Source organism: Haematobia irritans, chromosome 3, assembly GCF_050003625.1.
Source record: "Haematobia irritans isolate KBUSLIRL chromosome 3, ASM5000362v1, whole genome shotgun sequence".
NCBI lineage: Eukaryota > Metazoa > Arthropoda > Insecta > Diptera > Muscidae > Haematobia > Haematobia irritans.
This window is the reverse complement of record NC_134399.1, coordinates 229,157,980-229,184,098: the sequence shown is the minus strand read 5'-3', so window position 1 is coordinate 229,184,098 and position 26,119 is coordinate 229,157,980. Positions and strand designations below refer to the sequence as shown.

The 26,119-nt window shown below is 36.9% G+C and overlaps 1 protein-coding gene across 1 annotated transcript in view; it reads right to left on the bottom strand.

Annotated features, from left to right (window-relative positions):
- Positions 1-436: 436 nt before the first annotated feature.
- Positions 437-26,119, bottom strand: part of Lrp4 (LDL receptor related protein 4) — a 38,902-nt gene continuing 13,219 nt past the window's right edge. Inside the window, exons 3-14 of the mRNA XM_075298304.1 lie at positions 13,321-14,323; positions 12,805-13,258; positions 12,621-12,742; positions 12,370-12,561; positions 10,630-12,314; positions 9,986-10,560; positions 8,887-9,926; positions 8,706-8,831; positions 8,529-8,646; positions 7,985-8,468; positions 7,754-7,911; positions 437-7,629 (exon numbers count right to left, since the gene is read on the bottom strand). Of these exons, the coding sequence (XP_075154419.1) occupies positions 7,498-7,629; positions 7,754-7,911; positions 7,985-8,468; positions 8,529-8,646; positions 8,706-8,831; positions 8,887-9,926; positions 9,986-10,560; positions 10,630-12,314; positions 12,370-12,561; positions 12,621-12,742; positions 12,805-13,258; positions 13,321-14,323 (6,089 nt within the window). The 3' untranslated portion in view covers positions 437-7,497. The remainder of the gene's footprint in view (positions 7,630-7,753; positions 7,912-7,984; positions 8,469-8,528; positions 8,647-8,705; positions 8,832-8,886; positions 9,927-9,985; positions 10,561-10,629; positions 12,315-12,369; positions 12,562-12,620; positions 12,743-12,804; positions 13,259-13,320; positions 14,324-26,119) is intronic.

Sequence of the window (26,119 nt, the reverse complement as noted above, 5' to 3'; positions counted from 1 at the left end):
TGCATCGGTGAGCTCTTGAACTTTTCTCTCTACATGTTCAGCTTAAGAGGAAATTTTCTTCCACTGTGACGTAATTAAATGCTGGAGGACTCTAACGATAGCCACTTGTAAATTTCTAGTAAAATATGAAGCAATTGCGCTTGAATTCCATTACGAATAAATTCATTTCTAAATGAAATAAGTCAAACTGCTTTTGTAAGCTTCTAAACTATAAACTTTCACTGGAATAAATCTGTCAGCAGTCAGAACAAAAAAATAAATATGCAAACAAAAAAATTAAAAAAAAAAATATCAGTCACGATATTTCCATGTCTTACAAATGAAATGGTAAACTTGCTACACCTCCATTACCCAAAAAAAGCCCAATTTTATTCTCTTACGATATTTGAAAAATGCCCGCAAACTTCACTTCTAGATTCAGAAAAAATAAAAGACGTTTTGTTATTAACATTTAAAATACATTTATTTCCTTTTTTCATTTCATGTTTCCATTTGTGTGTGTGTGTGTATGTGTGTGTTTTTGTGTACGTTCTGTTTTGGTTTTAGTTTTTTTGTTTTAATTCTTTAACAAATCGTATTTGCTTTTTTGGTTTTATTTTGTGTTTTTTTCAGTTTTGTCTTATTTAAGTTTTATTTATTCATCAATTCTTTGATTAGAATTATTACAACAAATTAGTGTTAAAGTCATTCCTTCTTTATGTCAACTGTATGTATTGGTGTGTGTATGTGTGTGAGTGTAGGTGTATGAGTGTGGTTAATTTGCCTGAATTCACTTTTAGTTCTCATTCTCTCATCGATAGTCCTAAAAGAACACTCTTGTGTAAGAGTGACCTTTGGCTTATTACTATTTTGCTATTGTTGTTTTTGTTCTGTGGTTTTCCTCTTATAATCTGGCTTTTGTTGTACAAAAAACAAACGATAAAATTTAATTTTTTGTTGTTGTCAGGGATTTGGGTTTAGTGTTTTTGTTTTCTTTTTATATGGAATTGTTGTTCATATTAAATCTATTATTAATTTTGTTTTCTCGATTTTTTTTTAACCTCAAATCATTTTCATGTTGCATTTTCTTTATAGTTTTGTTTTATTGTTATTGTTGTAAAGCAAAGTTCTAAAAAAGATAAATGTTTTGGTTTTTGGTTTTTTGTTTGCTTTTGCTCTTCTTGTTATTCAACTTTTCCGTTTAGAAAATAATTTTATTTTTGGTTTTATTGTTTGTTTCTTTATTAAATTTTGTAGTATTAAAAAATTTGTTTTGTATCTGTATTTGTGTCTTAGACACCCCTTCCCAAGGACCTTATTTCACAGTCCTTATGTTGGGTGGTATGCTTTCCTTTGGCTTGCTTGTTGTGTTCATAATTTTCTCTTCTCTTCTCTTCTCTTCTCTTCTCATTTCAGTTCAGTTGTTTTTCCAGTGTCTACTATTTTGGTACATATACATACATACAATGTATATACATACATACAATACATCGTAGGAGGCAAGGAAGTTTGCGTGTATATGTATGCATTTGGATGTATTAGTGTGATTGTTGTTTGCGAGTGTGCTAAATGAGGGGTACGTATGTTGAGGGGTGGGGAATTTGGGTTGTTACTGGATTCCTCTTCCAAAAATTGATTTCATTTTAGGAGGTATTTCGATGCTATGATCGATTATTGGAAGATTTGTTGTTTGCTGTTGTTGTTGTTGTTGTTTGTTAGTCCTTTTCCTTAGGTTTTTGTTGTAGTAGTAGTAGTAGTAGATGTTGTAGATTTAGTTTTTATTTACTTTGTACACAACTTACATGCTAATATTTATATTTATTATTGTTACACATTTTTGTTTTAATTTTTTATTTTATTTTTGTTTTCTCTAAAAAGGACTTTTGGTTTATTTTTTTTTTGTATATGTGTGGTGTACTACGACAAAGAAGGATATGCGAAACAACTGAATTGAGTGAAATTAAATAATAGAATCACATGTGAGATGATGTGTTGATGTTTTCTTTATGTACAAAATATGATCGATAGATATTAAAAAGTTCCTCAATTTCAAAGATGTCCTATTTTGTTGGGAATTTGCTGCTGGATTTATGGCAATCTTATGATTAAGGTTGTTTATTAAATATTTTTCATGCATAATGCTTCGAAATCCACAGTAAATAGTTTTTCTACTGAAAATATGAGTGGAAACATTTCACGAAATTTGGTTTCAGTCACGATATTAATTTATTCATTGAATTTTTAATTAAAATTGCTTTAATCACGAAATTGATAGTATGAATTATCGGCACCAATTCAATCAAAAATTTTATTAATTAATTCACTTAATTTTTGTGATTGAATTTAGTTTTGATTAAACATTTTATTGAATCATAAAACTTGTAATTGATTTTTTTTTTCTCAAATTCAATTAAAATTTTAATTTTGATTGTTGATATTTTTCTGTGTACCTTTCTCATGTACTTACATTAAAATATTGAAATTTCCATTTCCAAAATTCTTAAACATGTATACCCAGAAAAAAGACAAAGGAATTTTTTGACAAAAATTATTAACTTACACTCTGGCGTGATGCCAGCGTTTGTTATACTGTTTAGTTAAAATTTTCTAAAAATATTCAAAATTTTCCAAAATTAACCGATTTTTTTCTTCCTGGTGGGTTCACTGTTTTTTCAGAGTATTTGTATCATGTTGCCATTACTAAAATATTTTTGTTAAATTTTTTTTAATAATTTCCTTCATGGTGGGTTCAGTTTTTTTTGGTGTATAAAAGCCCCTTAGGATATTGAACAAAAAATTGAGGATCCTGTGAGGCTTTACGATATTAACTACGTTATTTACGTTTTATGCAGACATTTGAAGAATTTTAGCTAAAGCATAATAATTTCATTGAACTAAAATAAAGTTAAATTGGCTTTAGTGTCCCTTGTTGCCTCCTTGTGGTGAAATATCTTAAAATGTTCTTGTATTTGAGAGTACACAGCAGAGAATGAAGCCGATCCATTTTTGTCGGCGGAGGCTAATACTAATTTTTTGCCTCCGGCGGCGGCGGCTTGATGGCTAAGCCGATATAAATTTGTCTTATCGACGGCGGACAATTATCCATAATAAAATCAATTTGATATTATCCGAATGGTAATGAGATTAGTTGTACAACTTATATTAGAATCACATTTACACATAATCCAAATGTTCTGAGCCAAATTTTTGCAAAATTGTTATAGCAACTTGATACTGACGGATTTTGGGTGGAAAGTTAAACATTTTGACAACAAATGCAACCATTATTAATAATTTTTTCTGATTCAAATCAATATTTTTGATTAATTGGCGGCTAACTTTGAGTCGAGATGAGTCGACAAATTCGGCGACGGCTTCGACTGGTAAAAACTAGTCGGCGGCGCGACTCGGCGGCTTCATTCTCTGGTACACAGTTTGTACTTGGCCTATACTAATAGAAAAAATAACTTTTCAAAATCGTGAACGGACGATGACAAAATGAATCGGAAACGTTCGCGACAAATCAAAACGAAATATTGACGGTTTCGTCCACGATTTCATGAACGGCTTTCGTTTGTCTTTAGTCATGAAAAGCAAAAACAATAAATTTTAGGAGGATAGGAAATAGGCTTGCGTCATACCAAATGTTGCATTTACCATGGTAGTTCCATACGTTTTTATTTTTTAAATGAAAAACTTAATTTTCTTAATGAAACAATGTTAAATTTTAGGCAACAACAAAAAAAAATTACATATTCCCCTTTATGAAATTTTATTTCGTGCACTTAATTTCTTTTTATTTGCATTTTAATACTATGTCAATACTTGTCGTATACGCGTTTGGTTCGAGTACGAAACTAGTTTTGAAATATTCTTTAGACGCTCTTATGGCAAGGCGACTGTTAACGCGTATGTAGCAAATAATTCAGGTTCGAGTCACTGTAGCGGATTTTTTTTTCATGAATGCTGGTTGTTGTTTTGACAACCCATGATGTCATATTATCGTTGCTAGATTGACACTAGAGGGGTCTGCACAATTCCATTTGTAAATGCAGAGTACAAGTGTACTTGCTAAATGAGTACATCTATTTGAGAGAGTCGCAAAACAATTGGAACACATTTTAATGAACACCAAAAGCCACCAGTAACTTCTTGTTGCTACTCTGATGTCTTCACTACCAACAAACACATATTCCTCTTTCTCTCTCTAATTGAAGTGTACTTAGAGTGATCACGTCGAGTATGTTGCGAGAACAAAACTTCATAGAGTACTCCATTTACCACGTGCAGTTTCAGATATACAACAAAAACAGTTACTCCCCATAATATATGTTTTCTGATTGATATAAAGAACGGCAAACGTTAAGGTAAGTGTGTGACATACATAAATATATGAAATATGTGACATACATACATATCTATGATTAATAATAATGGAAAGTTTTGCTTCGCACATAGCTGAGAAATACTTGTGGTATCACCTGAAGTGAAGAGAATCCATGTTGTACTTTTTCTCAAGTACTTACATTTTTATTGTTCCATTTTTTCGGAACACATATTGTTTCGGATAAGTATTTGGTGGTATTTGACAAGCAAGTGCTCTCTTCACTTCTCTACTTGCGCTCCGAGAGAAAGACAGTGTATGTACTATATTTGACAGCGAATTGCATACAAGTAGTGAAAAGTTATTCGATACAGACCTCTAATTGACACCGTCTTTTCTCCGTATGACACCACATTTGAGTTGATTCACTTTCATGAACGGATCGGTTTGAAACATGAACGCCGTTGTGGGTGTAGGGAGGAAATTCCTTATAAATGAGCTGGATAGATAAAGATTTGGGAAATACATATTTATGTGAGAGAGAATTATTTACTAAATGTAAATATACAGAAAAAATAACTCCGAAATATTTCCAATTAAAGAGATGATTGCAGTTGAAAAAGTAATCAATTAAAAATTAACAGATACAATTACTCACATTAAAAAAGTGTTTTTATTGTAATGAAAATGAAAATTTTTACGTTTACATTTTCGATTTAAAGAAATACACTTTAAAGTAACTGAGATGAATCGTAGGATTAAAGGTAACAAAGCTTCAATTATCGTATATCGTATAATTCCTAATTTGGAGAATTTTGCAGGTTTCGTTTAAAGTTTTCTTTTTTGAATTAAGAAAACATGGTTTTCTTTAAAGTATCTGAATAAATTTTCCATTTTCATTCCAAATTTTAATGGAATTTTGGTGTTTACATTTGAAGCAAATGTTGCGACCAAAACCGCGAAAATACGAAATAACATATTTGACATATCAGAAGATTAATCTTTGGGACTGACACAGTTTTTGTCTATAAAGTTTATAATCTATGACACATAGTATTTTATTATTTAACGGTAAGGTCACACTGGACAAATGGAATTTTTCGCTCCAGTCAAACCTGGAAACATTTTTGCGCATATTTGGTATATAACTTCACGATAGGAGCATTTTCCAAAAACGGTATTCGAAAAAGATCCTGGAAAAAAGTTTGGTCAAATATTCGCCACAGACATAAATATATAATAAAACTATTGGCAATGTAAAATTTGATGTAACCAACGGCGCAACCTTCCTCTTGAAAATGAATGAATTTTGGTTGAAAGTTAACGTAACGTAATGTAGCGTAAGTTAGACCACCGAACAGCAATGTCAAACATATTTCTCACCATATTTACTTAATTAATCTACACCAAAAAAATATTTTTTGTCTTCAATTGATCCAATTAATTTGCAATTAAAATGTCTTCAATCACAGAAATGATAGTATCAATTGAAAAATTAATTGATATTATTAATATTTGTGATTGATTTTTGTTTCAATTAAAAAATTTGTTGAATATGTTAAATTTTTAATTGAATATTGTTTAGAACTCAATTTTCGTGAATTTTGTTTCTGTGTATGTGATCGGCTGTGTTTATGCTTGAATAATTTTCTTATTAATTCCCATAGACCAATTTTAATCCTTTGAGTGTTAGTGTTTGTGTGTTGGGTGTTGGTATTCTATTTGGATGTGTATTTAAAGGAACTGCAATTCAAACAACCCGTTTATCCTTTCAATTTTATCTTTTGGAGTTTTTTTTTGACTAAACGAAAAATCAATGAAATATAAAGAAAATTGATAAAAATTAATCAAAGAATGTGAGAGAGAACAGTAGAGTGAATGTGTGAATGTATGTGTATGGGAGTTAATGTGTAAGTGAATTTGCGAGCTGTATTCCATAAGGCAACAATAATGACCAGAGTCCAGTGTTAAACATGCCACAAATTGAGCCCCTAATATGTGGCACGTTTGCTGTATTCTTTTGTTATAAGCCTGTGACCATTAGATTGCCTTGGGGTGGTAGTGGATAATTGTGATGAGCAGGAGATTTGTTTTCAACTATATCTTAGTTTGGGTTTTTTTTTTTTTGTTTGGAAAATTACATTCACAAATACATTTAACATCTATGTACAGATATTGGAATAACTTGTTGCAGGTGTGGGTATGTATGCATGTTGGAGTGTATGTGTGAGAGAGTGTTTATTCTTTTGTCCTTTCTTATAGGGGTTTTTTTGTTAATTGTCCTTAATTTGTTGTTTTTTTTTTTTAATATATATATTTACAAATATTACGGAAGTACATTTTTTGTTTGTTTTTTTTTTTCAATTTAACATTAACAAATGAAAAGTTTCGTATAAAAATTTGTTTGGCTTATCTATCGATAGCCTCAGTGTTCGTCCAGGACTTGCCTTTTGAAAATGGCAAATCCATATGTGCTGTGTTTTGATTTGGATAATTTTTTGGTTTTATTGTGAGTTTGGTTTTTTTTGTTTTACTTTTATTTTTAATAATTGTTTTGTTTTGTTTTTTTTTTTTGTTGCTTTGGATAAACTTAACTTTAACAGTTGGTTTATGGTTGGTTGCTGTATTCTTTTAAAGAAAACTTAACTTAAAAAATTAGGGTATTTTATTGGAGAGGAAATGGAGTTTTTTTTTCTTGTTTAGAACAAATTTTAGTTTATTTTTGGTTTTATTTTTTTCCTTGGGGATTCCTACTCCAGTGTCCTTTGGCACAAGAATTCACATTGAATTTCGATATTTTCGAAATGGCTTTGGCTTCTTATTTTAATAATTCATCTTCTAATTGTCTTCCATCTAAACTCTGACCTAGATGAAACTGGATTTTCGGATAAGGACAGAGCCTTGGAGCCAGATGTAGTGGTTTTTATTTTTGGAAATATTTTCTCCTTATTTTGGGAAATTGCTAAGAGATTTATCATACATGTGTTTGTGTGTGCTTGTATATATCCAAGTTCTGCAGGACATTGCTTTCGTCTAGCGACGCCTAGCATCGACTATTTTAGGTTTTGAGTGTGTTTTTTGTTTGTTTTTGGTTTGAGAAAATCCTCCGTAACCCCTCTTCGAGAGAGGTCACAGGTTGAAGTGAGAGAAATCATCTAAAGTTTTATAGAAATCGATCAATGTCGAGTCGATGTTTACGCAATCGTTGATAATGTGGACAGTTGAAGTTTATTGGCACACGGTGATGCTGTCGGTGAGGGTGTGGGCACAAACAAAGATGACGAGCCAGTCTCTGTCGTTAAACTGCGTTCCTCATAGACACGTTCCTAGATTTGTCGAGAAAGAAGGGGGAGGAGGAGGAGGAGTAGGTTGATTAGTTGGAACATTCTTTTACATGGACATTTCCAGGGGTTGGCATTTTGTCGAATCTGGGTTCGGGAAGTGACTTACATGTGCTCGGTCGTTTTTGAAACGTTTCCAAATGGTAGTCTTCGGTTCCATGGGGGTGCCATCGACATTGTAATTGGGATTGGAGAAAGTTAAGACTGAACGGCTTGATCCTCTCGAATGTCGTTTGGGTTGTGGATGTTTGGCAGGCGTTATCATGTCTGCAAGAGCAAATAAGAAGAAGAAGGACATTTGAAACCTTTTAAGAACATCCAGTGCATTCCTTTCACTTACATATCACCACTGCTATCATTATGAATAGGAATATCAATGCTATGATGGTTGCTATGATTATAACCATCTTGAGATCAACCAAATTATCCTGAGCCGTTTGGAAATCATCGTCATCGAAATCATCGTTGATTAAATTAATATCGGTCTCTGTCACCTCATCCGGATAGTCAGGGACCAACTCATCAGACCGTCGTGGTACATAGAACTTAGGTACTGTGAGACATTCCCGGCCATCGGGTCTATCGGGACAAGCGCAGGTATAGTTGGAGCCACGGAACAAACAGAGATGTGTACATCCTCCATTATCCTGGGAGCATTGATTCCACTCTTCGGCTTGGCGTATACGTGAAACGGCTCGTATATCCAGAGCCCCGCTTAGGGCTTCACGTATCTCAATGGGTTGTGTGTAGATCGAATGATCCTTGAGATGAGACCTAAAGACCGACTTGTTGTACCAATCCGTCCAATAAATGTTATTCTTGAACTAGAAAGAGAACGAATACATGTCATGAGTGATCCCTATTGGCCTATGCTGGAGACTTACCATGGTTAAACCGAAAGGATGTGGAGCATAGTGGACAATAACAGTTCGGCGTTTGCCATTGAAATCCGATTGACCAATATTATCTTCTAAAGCATCAGCCCAAAGGAGTCGACGATTCCTAGAAATAGGCGAGAATTTAGGCAAAATTCCCCCAAAAAATACACATTCTAAACTTACTCAAAATCAATGGTTAGACCGGTAGGAAATCCAAGATTGCTGCTTATGATAACCGTACGGTTTGAGCCATCCAATAAACTGCGCTCTATCCGTGATGGGGTATCCCAATCGGCCCAAAAAAGATATCTGTAAAGAGTATCCCCTTTAGCAAGCGAATGCATTTCTTCCACTCCCTACTTACCCTTTTTTGGGATGGACAATCAATGACCTTGGATCTCCCATATCCTCCCATACTAGTTTCTTACGACATGATCCATCCAAACGTGACACCTCTATGAATTTATAATCGGAATCTGACCAATACAAATTATCCGCAATCCAATCTACGGCCAAGCCATTGGGTGTCATCAGCTCATTGACCACCACTTTACTCTCACTTAGATTCTGAAGATTTATGCGACGTATCACGTCCAGATTCACATCGGCCACAAACATCCAGTTCTTTTGATAGTGATAATCCAAGACGACTGCTCCGTGTATACCGTGAATGGGCAATACAACATCCATCAAATCGGGTGTGTTTAGGGAGATCATTCCAATGCCAGAACGCAAAGCAATCAAGAGGTAATCTTCCGGCATGTATTCGCAATCCGTAGAACTTCCGTTCTTGAGTCGTAAACCAACTGAGCATTTGCAAGAGTAACCCGATGGGTTACGAAGACATAGGTGAGAGCAGCCACCATTATTTTTGCCACAAACATTTTCTGGCAACGTTCGATTTGTCGATATTACCTTGACATCCATTAGACCATCAATGTTGGTCATGACATCTCTCCTATTGGTGACATTACTACGATCGGTCATGTGTAAAGCCTTCGATTTCCAATCGGTCCAGTAAATGTAGTTGTCCGTTAAAGCCAAAGCATAAGGATGCTGGAGTGATGCCATAATTCGCTTGCGATGACTTCCTGAGTAGTCGCAGGAATCTATGGTCTTCAGTTGTGCATCAACCCAATAAATTCGCTTAGCCTTCAAGTCCAAGGACAAGCCATTTGGCCATCCCAGGTTTGAGGTAACGATGCGTTGACGATTGTCGCCATCCATGTCAGCTCGTTCAATTTTACGATTATGACCCCAATCAGTCCAGAATAGGAAACCAGCCTCATAATCCAAAGCCAAGCCACGAGGAGATTCCAAATCTTTCCAAGCAATCAAATGGCGAGATTTTCCATCCAATGTGGCCACTTCAATGGTATGGCGACCAGCATCCGCCCAGTAGATCTAAAAGAGAGAGGAATATTTTGTAAATATGCACCTTGCTTGTCCCAATTTCCCCTTACCATTCGTCCCACAGAATCAATCACCAAACCATCTGGATTATTTACACTCTCGTAAATGACACGATTAACATTTACTCCATCGGGCGTTGAACTCATAATGATATCCTCAATTGTATCGGACCAGTATATCTCGCCCGTTTTCAAGTCCACGTCCAGGGCAACGGCATTCGATATGGGTGGCAAGGGTAGAACAACATCCACCAAATGATCAAAGTCCAGAGAAATCTGACGGATATCTATGCGGTGGGCAAAGATGATGTATGAACTTGGCCCCGAGGAACAAGTGTGGCCATCGGCTTGTATTGCAATGCCCACGGGACAAGCACACGTGTAGGAAGTTGGATTCAGGAGACACAGATGTGAGCAGCCGCCATTACGGACATCACACGCATTACGTATCCTTCTGCGTGATCGATGGAATACCTTAATGTCCATGAGGTCACTGGTATTGGCTATGATGGTGGTAATGTCACCTCCAGTTAGTTTATCGGCACTCGAAACAGATTTGGTATCCCAATCAGTCCAGTATACCCTTGAACCACTCACATCTAATCCGAAAGGATGACTAAGTCCATCTGGAACAAGGAGACAAGGAGAAATTAAGGTTAGATTTAAAGAAAAACACGGGCATTTCTATTACTTACCCACTAACACCTTACGTCCAGAGCCATCGAAATTGATATTCTCCAAGGACTTAGTGCCACCATCCACGAAATAAAGTTTCTGCTGTTCATAGTCTATGGCCAGACCATTGGGCCACTTGATATTGGTTGAGAGTAAGACTTTGCGATTTTTACCATCCATATGGGCACATTCGATTAGAGCTTGCGAGCCCCAATCCGTCCAGAACATAAGACCGTCAATGGGATTGACCACAATGTCTCTAGGCTTTTCCAGTTTCTCCCATATAAGCAAGGTCCGCATTTTGCCATCGGTGGTGGCGGCTTCAATACGATATGTAATCTGGTCAGTCCAGTATAGTTTGTCGGTAAGCCAGTCCAGAGCCAAACCAGCTGGTCCCACCAAATTGGATCGAATGATTTTCTGCTGATAACTTCCATTGAGATGGGCTTTATTGATGGTACTCCTTTCGACATCCGTCCAGTAGATGGTATCGGTTTCACTGGACCAATCCAAGGCCACGGCATGTTTTAAATTGTCCAAGGGGATTATCATGTCCACATCTCCATAGGGGGATCCTTTCTGTTTGTTTAATTGCCTTAGACGCACATCCTTACGGCGAGCCACCAATATCAGTTCATCCGGTGCACTCTTGCATGTCTTGCCATCCTCCTTCAGTGTTAGGCCAATGGGACAACCACATCGTCTGGACTTTTTGTTGGGCAAACACAGGTGAGAACATCCTCCCCGTCGTCCCTCACGGTCCTTGGGGCATCGATCTTTATAGTCTGGTTGTCGGGCTGGATGGTAGGCATGGATATCCATAGGGAAATGGAAATTCTCATGGACTGAACTGAAGCCTTTTCCTGTGATCTTATTGGCCGATGACACCGTTTTCGTGTTCCAATCTGTCCAGTACATAATGTCTTCGAATATCGTCATGGCAAATGGATGTGGTAAATGTGTGCTAAGGATCTTGGCCCGCCCTGAGCCATCGAAATTGGCACATTCTATGGCATGTTGCTTTGCATCGGCCCAATACAATTTGCGACTGGGATAATCGATAGTCAGACCATTGGGCCATGTCACCCCATTAACCACAATGGTCTGCCTTTCAGAACCATCCATAAAGGCTCGTTCTATTTTGGGATTTGGTCCCCAATCTGTCCAAAATACAGTTGCTTCTCCGGGATGGACTACAATCGCCCGTGGCTTATCCAGATCATTGGAGACAATCACGGATCTCAGATTTCCCTCAAAATCGGAAACTTCAACACGCCTAGTACCAGAGTCAGTCCAAAATAGCAAATCATGGACCCAGTCGACGGCAATGCCACCCGGTGATTCCAAGCCCCATTTGATGACATCCCTCACTTGTGTTCCATTGATGAAGACCATTTTGATAACATCTGTGGAGATGTCGGACCAAAAGAGCAAACTGCGTTTGTAATGATAATCCAGGGCAATGGCATTGTGCAGACCCTTGACCACAGCGGAATAACGGTTATTGCTTAGGGTAACCCGGCGGATATCCCAACGATTAGCCACAATCAATGTCATAGGTCCTCCCAACGCCTTGCAGGTTCTCATGTCGGGACGCAAAACATAGCCCTTCTCACAGGAACACTTGAATGAGCCATGCGTGTTTTCGCATATTTGTGAACACACTGGGTTTGCCGTATATTGACATTCGTCTATGTCCGTGCAACTAGAAATGAAGGAAGCGTTAAAGGAGTGTACCCACTTGCATATCCCTTACTTACTTTTTCTTATTGCTATGCATAAGGAAGCCTAAGCGACAGGCACACTCATACCGACCCTGAGCTGTAATGATGCAATGGTGTTCACATTTCGAGTCCTGTTCGCAAGGACGATAATGGGGACAATTCATCTCATCTTCACCCAAAGGACAATCGCTATGACCATCGCAGACATGTTTCTGGTGCACACAAATCCTAGAAAAGAAAACACGGCAATGTAGTACGCCACTATCCCGGCGTATGTGAATGCTTACTTCAAATTGGTGATGTTCTTTTTGGCAGGGCAAAGAAATTGCCCATCATCGCATTGGAGTCGGCAGTCCACTTCATCTTCACCGGATGAACAATCTGGGTAACCATCACAGAGCCAAGTACGCTAAAGACGACAAACATTTGGCATTAGGTGCGTAAAACCTTCAACGATCTCTGAAAGCTTACCAAAATACATCTTCCATTGTTGCAGGTGAAATCGTTGGTGTCGCAGGACGCAAGTATCTCGGTATTCATGTTCCCACATTCATTTTCATCTTCACCACCATCGCAGTCCTGATCCTTATCACATTTAAAACTCAATGGTATGCAATTGCCATCGGCACACTTGAATTGACTTGAACTGCATTGCGTTGGCTTCTGAGGACAGTTCTCCTCATCGCTCCAATCGCCACAGTTGTTCTCACCATCACAATGGAAACGCATAAGAATACACCGACCGCCAGGGCCTCCGGCTCCACCCACTCCTCCACGGCACTTGAACTCTCCCTCAGGACAGCTGTTGATAACGGCGGGACATTTGTACTCGTCCGAGTTGTCCCTACAGTCCTGTTCTCCATCACAGCGGAAAGCAATCGATATGCAATTGCCATTGTCACAGGTGAAATGTTCACTGGAGCAACTAAAAATCGGAGAACAAAAGGCGTTAGGTTGCAACTACAACATCCATGGAAGTCAACTTACCTTGTTCGGTTACAATTCATCTCATCACTCATATCTTTGCAATCGTTTTCTCCATCACACACCCATTCCTTCTTTATGCAGAAACCATTGCTGCACTTAAACTGATCATCGGTACACTCAGCACGATCTCCACACTTGGCCTCGTCCGAATAGTCACCGCAGTCATCATCACCATCGCATACCCAGTCTTTGTTGATGCAACGATATGTTTTCGGGCACATGATATGCAGGCCTGTCTGTTCGCATTCCCTGGTCATCTTGGCGGACATGTCATCGGTAGGCTCACATTCGTACTCATCGGATCCATCATCGCATTGCGGTATTTTATCGCAACGTAGACTCGAATGGATGCAGTTGCATTTGGTGGCACACTGCCACTGCATATCATCACAGACATTGGGACAGTTACGGCTGTATGCCCCATTGGGACTGGCCAATCGTGATTCGTCATGCATCATAGAGATACGCGGCCGAAAGACTTTATGCTTCGAATGCAACACGGTCATATAGCCATCACGACCCCGTATTGTATCACGTCGGTCGCCCATTTCTCGCACTCCGTACAGGTCGGTGCGGCTACCACTGCGTGAACCAATCTGTTGTGGGATTCGGCCAATATCACCCGGATGAAATCCGGTTCCTACATCAGGTACTGAGGTAAATATTTCATGTGAATACTGAGGTCCTTCCTGGCCGTACATATCGTCATCTAGATCATGAGGCGACTCCGATGGGTGTATGCCATATTCATCATATTCATTGTCGCTCTGTTCGATTTCGACATAGTCTCTGGGGTGTTGTTGCTTCTTTTGTTGTCTATTGCTTGTCTTCTGACGTCCTCCGGCCGCAACTCCTCCGGCTGAACGCAATTGATGGTGCTGATCTGTGCCATGGTAATCATGTGGGTGGTTGGGATCATCCAGAAAATGTCGGGGCGTGCCATATTTAACTACAGAACCAAAATGATGCAACGTTTGAAAGGGTTCGCCATCATCACCAAGAACTGAAATGGATGAAAAAAAAATGTTATTACAAGGCATAGAGGAAAGTTTTAGATCGAGTCAACAATGGAAAGATATGCACGGAAATGGAAATATATTTAAGAAATCGTTCTAGATATTTATCCTCAAAATATGGTTGAAGAGCCGAAGAGTCATGGGTGTTGATTGAGATGATTTGATTTACACAGATATTACCATGTACACAAGTAAGTGAAATTTCAGGAATACTCATAAATGTTCCAGACAATGACATTTACATAAGTTACACAATGTGCAGCGAGATTCTATTAATATTTAGCATATTTTTAGGGGTCAATGTGCTCATATCCACTACAATATGGGTTAACATTATGTTGATCGTCGCACATGAATTGCCAAGGGGTTGTATGAACATAACTCCCACCAACTTTACGTGAGTATGTGAATAGGAATGCAATCTATTTCTGCATCGGGAAAGTCCCGTGAATAATGGGTAAGAACATGACGAATAAAATCTCCAATGTCCCTCCAAAGTAAGCGCAAGAGGAACTCAATAACGTCAACGAACTGACAATGAGCCGTGGCACTGAATTTGAATCACTTCTTAAGGTGTGATCCGAATTTAGTCTTTAGGATGTGAATTAAAAAACAATTGTGATGTTTTGTGCAATTTTTTTATAATGAAAATTCGTTTGTTAAAAAGTACTTTCTTTAAGAACAAATAAACCCGAATTTATATATAAAGTTTTGCAACCATTGCATTCAGTATTTATTATTTGTGTAAAAAGAGAACTTCGTTTGTCTAAAATTTCGTTTCTCAGAAAAGAAAACTCTTCGTTCAGTGTATGGTCCAGAGGATAGTGTGTTGGTCTGTGGTCTGGAAATGTGAGTACATTCACGGATAGATGGAAGGTACTACGACATAAGCAAGGATTTTGTTGGAATTTCAAGATTTTAATGGTAAACGAATACAGTGGAACATATCAAACTTGGTCACTCTGAAAAGCAGAAAATAATACAAATAAAAGAAGAGGAAATAAAAACTCAAAACTTTTGAATATCGTCTGTCACCTTCATCAGGCATAAAAGAAATAGCCAACGATTGTATAGGTTCACCGATAATGTGTCTGCAATGCTCATTTGTTTTTGTAATTGGTTTAGAGCCGTTAAAAGAAGATTCACGAAAAATTCCATGTTTTTGCATGCAATGAGGATTTTTATCCAATTTAAATCCGTCTTTACTAACCAAAATTTGCTACCTGTCTAATTCAGATAGTTCACCGTCGTTTTCCATATGATATTCCCCCAATTCATTCCCATGTAAATCGGAGTCAAATTTGGCCTCTGTGGTCATATGTGTATAAATCGGACTAAAGATATACATGGGAGCTACATATATCTAAATCTGAACCGATTTAAACCAAATAGGGCAAATATGGGCGTTAAATAGCTTTGGACCATTCAAATCCCCCGGACCTGATGGAATTACTCCGGCGGAGTTACAAGCGGTGGCTGACAGAATTATACCCTGGTTGTCGGCGTATATATAGGATGTATAAACTTAGGATATATTCCAGGAAAGTGGAGGGAAACAAAAGTCGTTTTCATATCTAAAGCGGGAAAAGCCTCTCACTCCAATGCGAAGGATTTCCGACCAATCATCTTATCATAATTCCTACTTAAGACTCTGGAGAGGATGATAGATATTTATCTTAGAACTAGTGTCGATTCAAGTTTGCTCTCGAAACGACAGCATCCATACTCGAAGGGCAGGTCTACTGAAACCGCATTACATGAACTAGTCAGCTTTATTCAAAGCTCACTATCTGTCAAAGAATACACAATCGTGGCGTTTCTAGACATCGAAGGGGCGTTCAATAACGTCCATCCGAGCTCTATATTAAATGGACTGACAACTCTGAATGTTGATCCAGGTATACTTAGGCTGTTAGACGAACTTCTAAGGAAGAGACGCATTTCAGCCACACTAGGACAAGCAAACATACAAAGGTATGTGAACAGAGGCACTCCTCAAGGAGGAGATCTATCATCTCTTCTTTGGAATGTTGCTATAAACAAACTTCTGGTTTCCCTAGAAAATGAAAGGATAAAAGTGGTGGCATACGCAGATGATGTGGCGCTAGCAGTCAGGGGAAAAATCCCATCAACAGTTGGAGATATTATACAGAGAGCCTTCCGGATGACTGAGAAATGGGCGAAAGATAATGGTCTTGGGGTAAATCCTGCAAAGACAGAACTAGTCATGTACTGCAAGGATCGCAAAACTCCCACGGTTAGGCCCATTTCCTTAGGGGGTATTGAAATTCCCTTTGGCGAGTGTGCAAAATACATTGGCGTTATTTTGGAAAGGAAGCTGAACTTTAAGCTTAATATTGAAGAAAGGTCGAGGAAAGCAACGGTAGCTTTATACTCGTGCAAAAAGGCAATAGGGAAAAAGTGGGGACTAAAACCAAAAATTGTGCATAGACTATACACGGCAGTGGTTAGACCTATAATGCTATATGATGTTGTAGTCTGGTGGCCGGCACTTCACCAGCCGACAAGTTTAGACAAAGTTCAGCGTATGGCGTGCTTGTGTATCTCAGGTGCATTCAGCAAGACAGGAACAAATTCCCTTAATTTTATACTGCATCTATTGCCTTTAGACATTTTGGCCAAACAGTCAGCTGCAACAACGGCTGTGCGGTTGCGCGAGCTATCGCTGTGGTCGGAACAAAGTTACGGTCACAGTTCGGTCCTCAAAATAATGCCAGATGTGCCTAACGTAGTGGATTACACTTTGGCGAGACCACTTTTCGACAAAAGTGAGACTCTAATTCCCAACAGTGAGGCGTGGTGTATACGGACCCCGTGGAATAAAAGATATATAGAATTCTACACTGATGGCTCCCAATTGGATGAACAAGTGGGTTGCGGAGTATATTCTAAAGATCTGGAATAGCTAAAAGATTACCTGATCCCTGTAGTTTTTTTCAGGCTGAAATATTAGCAATAAGAGAAGTGGTGAATTGGTTGAGATGTAATGATCCAATTAATTTTTAAATTGAAATATCTTCAATCACGAAAATGATAGTATCAATCACAGTTTTAATTGGACATAGAAAAAATTCTTGATTAAAAAATTAATTGATGTCATAGCAATTTTCAATTAATTTTTTAATTTTTGAATGCAAACCCCAATTAATTTTGTTTTAAATGTAACTATTTTCAATTTCTTTCTGAAATGGCTTAGAGTTTTTATTTGGATTAAGAAATGTTCATCACTTTTTTCAACTGACTTAGTCTTCCGAATTTGATTAAAAAGTTCATTGTATCAATTAATTTTTTAATTAAAAATTTTAAAATTTTCAATCATTGACTTAATTAACTTAATGTTTCTATCTTGATTAAAAAGTTAATTGTATCAATTAATTTATTAATTGGAAAAACATTCAACTTCAATGAACTTTTTAATTGGAAATATTTTGGTGATATTTTTTTCTGTGCAATATTGACATTAATATATACTCAGACAGTCAACCTGCAATAAAATCCTTGGATCTGTGTTCCTCAACTCGAAAAGGGCCATCGACTGCCGCAAATCTCTCAATGAGATGGCTGAGCAGCACAATATTCACCTAATATGGGTGCCTGGCCATAGGAACATACCGGGGAACTGCGAAGCAGATGAGCTAGCAAGGCTAAGAAGTACCTTACACATTCCTGGGGAACTAGAATCTGTTGGTATACCTCTGGCTACCTGCAAGCTCTTACTGCGTGAGAAGGCTGTCATAATGGTAAATGTACGATGGGAGAATTGCAAGTGTTGTAATGACACCAAGCAAATATGGCCCCATTTAAACTTAAACCGCACACTAGATATGCTAGTGTTCTCGAGACGCCAGATATCACTCCTGATATCTGCTATAACGGGTCGCAGCCTGATAGGCGATTTTGCAAAAACTATTGGTGCGAAGTATAATGACTATTGTATGAGCTGTCATGATGCGGAGGAAAAAGAATCAATAAAACACCTCTTGTGTGAGTGTACTGCATTTTGTGTAAGGCGTAAGCAAATTTTAGGGGCATATAGCTTTAGATTACTGGCGGACCTGGAAAACATTAACTTAAGCAGTCTGCTAATGTTTTTGGAACAATCTGGTTTGTTCAACAGAAGGAAATAATCAAGAAGGTTCAGCGGTTAAAACTAGAAGTGCCCATATGTAATAGGTACTTTTAGTTAATGTGGTATCACAATGGACTGTATAGTCTAAGTGAGCCTGAATCTTAATCGGGCTGCCACTTTAACCTAACCTAACCTAACCAAATATGGCATGCATAGTAAGAATATTAATTCTACTCCCTGTACAAAATTTCACGTAGATCGGAGCAAAACTTTGGCGTCTGTGGTAATATGTGTGTATATCGGGCGAAAGATATATATGGGAGCTATATCTAACTCTGAACCAATTTCAATAATGTCGAACAGATAATGTTCAAAAAACAATATTTTTTCTGTAGCGATAATCAGAATGCAAAACAAACAAAAAAGCGGTTACGAAGTTAAAAATAACAAAGAAAACTAAATATCTACATATGTAAATAGTGGCAGATAATGTGGAAAAACATTGGTGCCTAAGCTAGGGTTTTCAACGAATAGAAGAACGAACAAATATAGCGTACACTAAAAATATTTTGTCTTGAGAACAAAGAGTTACTGTCTGTTCATGGAATTTTCGTTCGCTTCGAGACGAACGATTCGCCAAAAATCACATATTGGTATCTCGAAAACCAGGGTCTGTGGAATCCCAATTGTTTCGGTGTTCGATAGTAAATCATAAATAATGAGTTCAGGACAAAATTCAGGATTTTCTAGAAAATGTATCTAAAGTTATTTTAGTTTCAATCCAGACGAACGATTCGTCTCGAGTCGATTTTGTGCTTCATGAACATGCAGTTATTCTTCTAAAAAAATACCAGCGTGTGTTTTGTTTACCGTAGAAAACGCTTTTTCCTGATGCAAAAACTGTTTTCCTTTATGTCAACTATTGTCAAGTTTATGTCCAACGAGCTGTAGTTGGCATTTAGTTATGTTTAAAGAAATTAATTTCTTAATACGTGTGATTATCAAAAAAAAAAAAAAAATCCAACGAGATGATTGTATAAACAACAAACATTTTCCAAAAATGTTCGAAAGAAATTTCAGTATCTACAAATTTGCTTGTGGTGCGTAGGTTGGCCATTTAAAGTAACCTCAAGATGAGCAAGAGTATCCTTTTGGTTGCACGAGTTTAAACGAACTTTGTAACTCCAGATTTGAAGCGAATCTGTGTTTTTTTGTTTGTTTCAACCATGCCCACAAATAGATACTCACCAAGACTCTCTCACAACAAAGATATATTTGGGCCATTTTTGTATAATCATCAACGAGTAGTGGATGTGTGTGTGTTTGTGTGGTAGAAGGCACACACGTATTAATAGTCAATAGTCAATGCGTCTCGTTCGTTCGGAGTTTTATAACAGTAAACAGCAGCCACTGGGATAAAGGCTGAGTGCTGAAGCAATGCAATGCAATGGGAAAGCTTCTTTGTATTTACTTCGGTCGATGCTGGGTGTCTACCCTAACCTTACACTCTAAATTTTAATGAATGAAAGACCTAAAAGCTCTATTCATCAATCGCTAGTGCCTGTATGTCTCTTCGGCTTGCCGTATGATTGTGCGTATGTGTGTATGTGTGCGCAAATATTAGTGAGGTTGTATTGGTAGGAGACTACTATAAAAGAAGTTGTCTGATATCGCAACACGAGATACACATTTTCGAAAAATACTCCTGCACTCATACACAGATTCGTGTTCAAATAGAAGGTTACTTTTTGATACATTCACATATAGCAAATGTGTGTGTGTGTTTGAGTCCTTTGGATCTGGGCAGCATCTCATTCATATCTACAACTTGATTGGTAGTGCGCAAGACCAGTCATTTTTTTGTTGTTGTTGAAAATTTTCTACGATTCTCCATGCACACAGCCACTAGCCGAGTGTTTCAGCCAAGGGCTTAATCAAATCTTTATTGTCCCTTTTTCACAAATCGTTCTTCGCTTTCGTCGACTACATTCCTATGGGGATGAAGTTGTTGATGTTTGTGTTATTTTTGTTTTATTTCTTCTTTGCCTTTGCACTACTTTATCGAGTGTTTGCGATTGACTTCATTCCTCAATTACTCTTCGGAAATCCCAACATGCCCAGAATTTACGATGATGCTTGGCTGGCATCTGGTTAAAAGCTTTTGGAAGCTTTCCAACACCTCAGGTCTTTTTAAATAAAGTGGGAGTGTTGAGGCATTACAAGGTTGCCAACTCAGCAATTAAATAACAGCAAATGGCTTGTGGACGACTTTGAAACATTTTTGTGAATTTTCATTCATTGCTGCTGTTCCCAAGCTGTTGTAAGATTTTTGTAAAGAACAGACATAGTTTTCATTTTTATACCCTGTGCCACACTGTGGAACAGGGTATTATAAGTTAGTGCATATGTTTGTAACACCCAGAAGGAGACGAGATAGACACATGGTGTCTTTGGCAATAATGCTCAGGGTGGGTCCCTGAGTCGATATAACCATGTCCGTCTGTCCGTCTGTCTGTGAACACATTTTTGTGATCAAAGTCTAGGTCACAATTTAAGTCCAATCGCCTTCGAATTTGGCACATGTTCCTAATTTGGGTCAGAATAGAACCTTATTGATTTTGGAAGAAATCGGTTCAGATTTAGATATAACTCACATATATATCTTTGCCCGATATGCACTAATATGGTCCTAAAAGCCAGAGTTTTGGCCCAATTTGGTTGAAATTTTGCACAGGGAGTAGATTTAGCATTGTAGCTATGCGTGCCAAATTTGGTTGGAATCGATTCAGATTTAGATATAGCTCCCACATATATCATTCGCCCGATATGGAATTATATGGACCCATAAGCCAGAGTTTTATCCCGATTAGCTTGAAATTTTGCACAAGGAGTACAATTGGTAGTATAGTCATGTGTGCCAAATTTGATTGAAATCGGTTCAGATTTAGATATAGCTCCCATATATATCTTTCGCCCGATATGGACTTATATGGCCCCAGAAGCCAGAGTTTTGGCCCAATTTGGTTGAAATTTAGCACTAGGAGTACAATTAGTAATATAGTCATGTGTGCCAAATTTGATTGAAATCGGTTCAGATTTAGATATAGCTCCCATATATATGTTTTTCTGATTTCGACAAAAATGGTCAAAATACCAATATTTTCCTTGTTAAATCGCCACTGCTTAGTCGAAAAGTTGTAAAAATGACTCTAATTTTCCTGATAAACTTTTGCGAAGTTTCCTTAAAATTGCTTCAGATTTAAATATCTCCCATATTTTTTATACCCTGCGCCACACTGTGGAACAGGGTATTATTTTTTACTAAAATTGTGTTCCACCCTAGTGCATTAGCCAACTTAAATTTTGAGTATATATATTTTGTAAAAGTCTATCAAATTCTGTCCAAATCGAGTGATATTTAAATGTATGTATTTGGGACAAACCTTTATTTATAGCACCCAACACATTTGATGGATGTGATATGGTATCGAAAATTTAGATCTACAAAGTGGTGCAGGGTATAATATAGTCGGCTCCGCCCGACTTTAGACTTTTCTTACTTGTTATATGATTCATTTGTGAAAAACAAATACATGTTATATATATATATATATATTTTAATTTTTGAAAGATACGTAATTCTTTAGATATCTTAGCCTATTTGCAGGGCAAACGTTTATTAAATCCCTTGTCACGGAATGTTAAGAAGGACAAACTTATCGACGTACTTTTCTATGGGGATCTTCACCCTAAAAACAAAAAAAAAAAAATACTATTATTAAACTAATATTTAGTATATCACTATGAATTGTTGTTCACTACAAACAATTCATTGTGTGATCGTTCACCAATCAGATGGAATTCAGCAATGCTCTAAAAATAGATTTCGATTTGTTGTCGCAGTAGTGTAGTCAATGTGCCAATATCATTCTGGTTCTTGTCCTCAAATAAGGACGCTTTCGATCCCAAAAGTCCCAGTTCCTTTAAAAACTCCCCAAAAATTGTTTGACAAGTTGTTGTACAAAAAAAAAAAATAAAGAAATACGAGGGCAGTTCGGAAACTTCTTAGCCTAGCACAAAAAAGCGCGGTATAAACAGAAAAAAAGTAAGTGTTTTGGAAACTTCCATTTCTGTTATTAACACATGTTAAATTTTGTTTCGATAGAAACAGGTGTTCAAAAAAGATGCATCCGCCATTTTTTTACAATGGAAAAATTAGAAATGCATGCTGTCATTAAATATTTATCGGGACAAGAAATGTATAATGATATGGTGAATGTGTTAAGTGATGCAACAGTAAAAAATGGGGTTGCTGAATTTAAACGTGGTCGTATACGCATTGAAGATGAACCACGTAGTGCACGTCCAAAAACAGCAACAACGACAGAAATTGTAGCCAATGTGCATGATATGGTATTAAATGATCGGCGAATAAAAGTGCGTGAAATTGCTAATATCATGGGCATCTCAAATGATCGAGTCCATTTAATTTAGCACGAAGAACTACAGAAGAAAAATCTTTCTGCAATGTGGGTACCGCATTTGTTAACAGTCGATCAAAAACGCATAAGAATGAAAATTTCTCTTGTTTGGATCGTTTTAAGCGAAATAAAATGGATTTAAAGCGTCGTTTCATAACTGTTGATGAGACATGGATCCACCACTATACTCCAGAGACAAAAGAACAATCCATACAATGGACTTAAGCTTGAGGAAGTGCCCCAAAGAAGGCAAAAACAATTCAATCGGCTGGTAAGGTTATGGCAACGGTTTTTGGGGACTTCAAATGTATTTTATTGATTGACTATCTGCAAAAGGGTAAAACAATAAATTCAGAGTACTATTGCAACCTTTTGGATCAATTAAATGTACAAATTCAAGAAAAACGTCCTGGCTTACAACACAAAAAACAAAGAAAACATTTTTCATCAAGACAACGCACCAGCGCACAAGAGTGTTTTAACAATGGCTAAAATCAACGAATTAAAGTACGAGTTGCTTGACCACCCACCTTATTCTCCTGATTTAGCTCCCAGTGACTTTTACTTGTTCCCAAATCTAAAAAAATCCTTGCTGGCAAGCGATTTGCCTAAAATGAAGATGCAATTACAGTTGTAAACCACTATTTTGAAGACCTTGAGGAAAACTATTTTAATCAAGAGAAAGAACTGCTGTGGAAAATCAGTACCCTGCCATTTTTATATCCTTCACCACTACTGTGGTACAGGGTATAATAAGTTTGTGCACTTGTATGTTACGCCAAGAAGGAAAAGTGTGAGAACCATCGTTTAGTATATCGATCGGCTTAGAATTAAATTCTGAGTCGATTTAGCGATGCCACCGTGGTGCAAGTTTTTCAGCGGTGGATTATCCCACCTCAGTAATGCTGGTGGCATTTCTGAGGGTTTCAAAGCTTCTCTAAGTGGTTTCACTGCAATGTGGAACGCCGTTCGGACTCAGCTATAAAAAGGAGGTCCCTTGTCATTGAGTTTAACATGGAATCGGGCAGCACTCAGTCATAAGTGAGATGTTCACCAATGTGGTATCACAATGGACTGAATAGTCTAAGTGAGCCTGATACATCGGGCTGCCACCTAACCTAACCTAACCTAAAATCAGTACCATGCCATTTTTTAATTTTACGAATCCCAACCATGTCAAGACAGTCGTTTGAAAAAACTCCGTCGATACGCCACGCCAAGTTACTAAATTAAATATCAAAATAACTCTCTTAACATAACAATAGTAATGGCAAAATACTTAAAAAATTTTTTGATACATTTCCTCATCACAGTTGGCGATTGTTATAGTGTCACTTAGGAGTCTATGGTATCGATGGATATAAAATTGAACTTTGAAATATTGGCAGGGCAATAAATTAAAAAAAAATTAAAAATATAAAAATATTGTCATATCAGTTTGCAAAAGGATCAAGATTTCGAAACACAAGACCAGGAGACCGGTGACCGAGAAATTACCATGTATTTATCAACGAAAATTTACTTTTAAATACTCAACTAATAAAATTGGGTGGTAGAACAACCGAACCATCTTCATCATTTCTATATTTATAGGATATCTCAAACAATTGTCCGCACACCAAACTGTTGAAAATATATCTCAGAAAATATCAAAGACTTTCATCCACAATCGAATTACTTGGTTTGTGGTAACCTTCTGAACATCCCACCAAAAGAAATTGGATGTTGTTCCACAAACATCTTTTTTTAAGAGCATCCCGGGATCTTCCATTTTCCTCAATGTCAATGAAGTTCTATTGAACCAGTCTTATACGCTATACGCTATTTGCCATTCGAAAGTTAAAATTTAAATTTTGGACAATTATATGTCGCAAAAAAAAAAATGAAAATAAAATTAAAACTTTCACTCCTCGTGGGTTTGAGCCTGTTGACTTTTTCACATCCATGCAAATTATTACAATTATGAAATATACGCCGAAAATAACAAAATAAAAACGATGTAGAACATAAACAACAATATCTTCACAAAATATTTGATAAACATGTAAGGAAAGTCTAAAGTCGGGCAGGGCCGTCTATATTATACCCTGCACCACTTTGTAAATCCACATTTTCGATGCTATTATATCAAATCCGTCAAATGTGTTGGGTGCTATATATAAAGGTTTTTGTCCCAAATACATACATTTAAATCTGAATCCATCTGAACAAAATTTATAATATATAGACTTAAAATTTAAGTCAGCTAATGCCCTGGGATGGTACACTATGTTTGTAAAAAAAAAATATGGGAAACCTTTTAATCGGAACCAATTTTGAAGCAACTTGGCAAAAGTGTATTTATGATTTATCGGTCGATAGATATGTATTAGAAATAAAGGAAAATTTGAGTCACTTTTACAAGTTTTCGACTTAGCAGTGGCGATTTTATAAGGAAAATGTGGGTATTTTGGTAATTTTTGCCCAAATCGGAAAAGCATATATATGGAAGCTATATAGAAATCTGAACCGATTTCAACCAAATTTAACATGCATACTTAGTATTTTAATTCTACTCCCTGTGCAAAATTTCACGTAAATCGGACTACAACTTTGAACTCTGTGGTCATATGACGGAAAATCGGGCGAAAGATATATATGGGAGCTATATATATATATATATATATATATATATATATATATATATATATATATATATATATATATATATATATATATATATATATATATATATATATATATATATATATATATATATATATATATATATATATATATATATATATATATATATATATATATATATATATATATATATATATATATATATATATCGATTTCTTCCAAAATCAATAGGGTTCTATTCTGACCCAAAACAGGAACTTGTGCCAAATTTGAAGGCGATTGGACTTAAAATGCGACCTAGATTTTGATCACAAAAATGTTTTCACAGACAGACGGACATGACTAGATCGACTCAGGAACCCACCCTGAGCATTATTGCCAAAGACACCATGAGTCTACCTCGTCTCCTTCTGGGTGTTGCAAACATATGCACTAACTTATAATACCCTGTTCCACAGTGTGGCGCAGGGTATAAAAATTACCGATGGTGACATTTGAACCTGTGTTTTTTATTTCTTAATTCATACTAATTAAGAACATCTCGAGAAGTAGTTAGAATGTTATACCTTGGTGTCATATTAGAATCG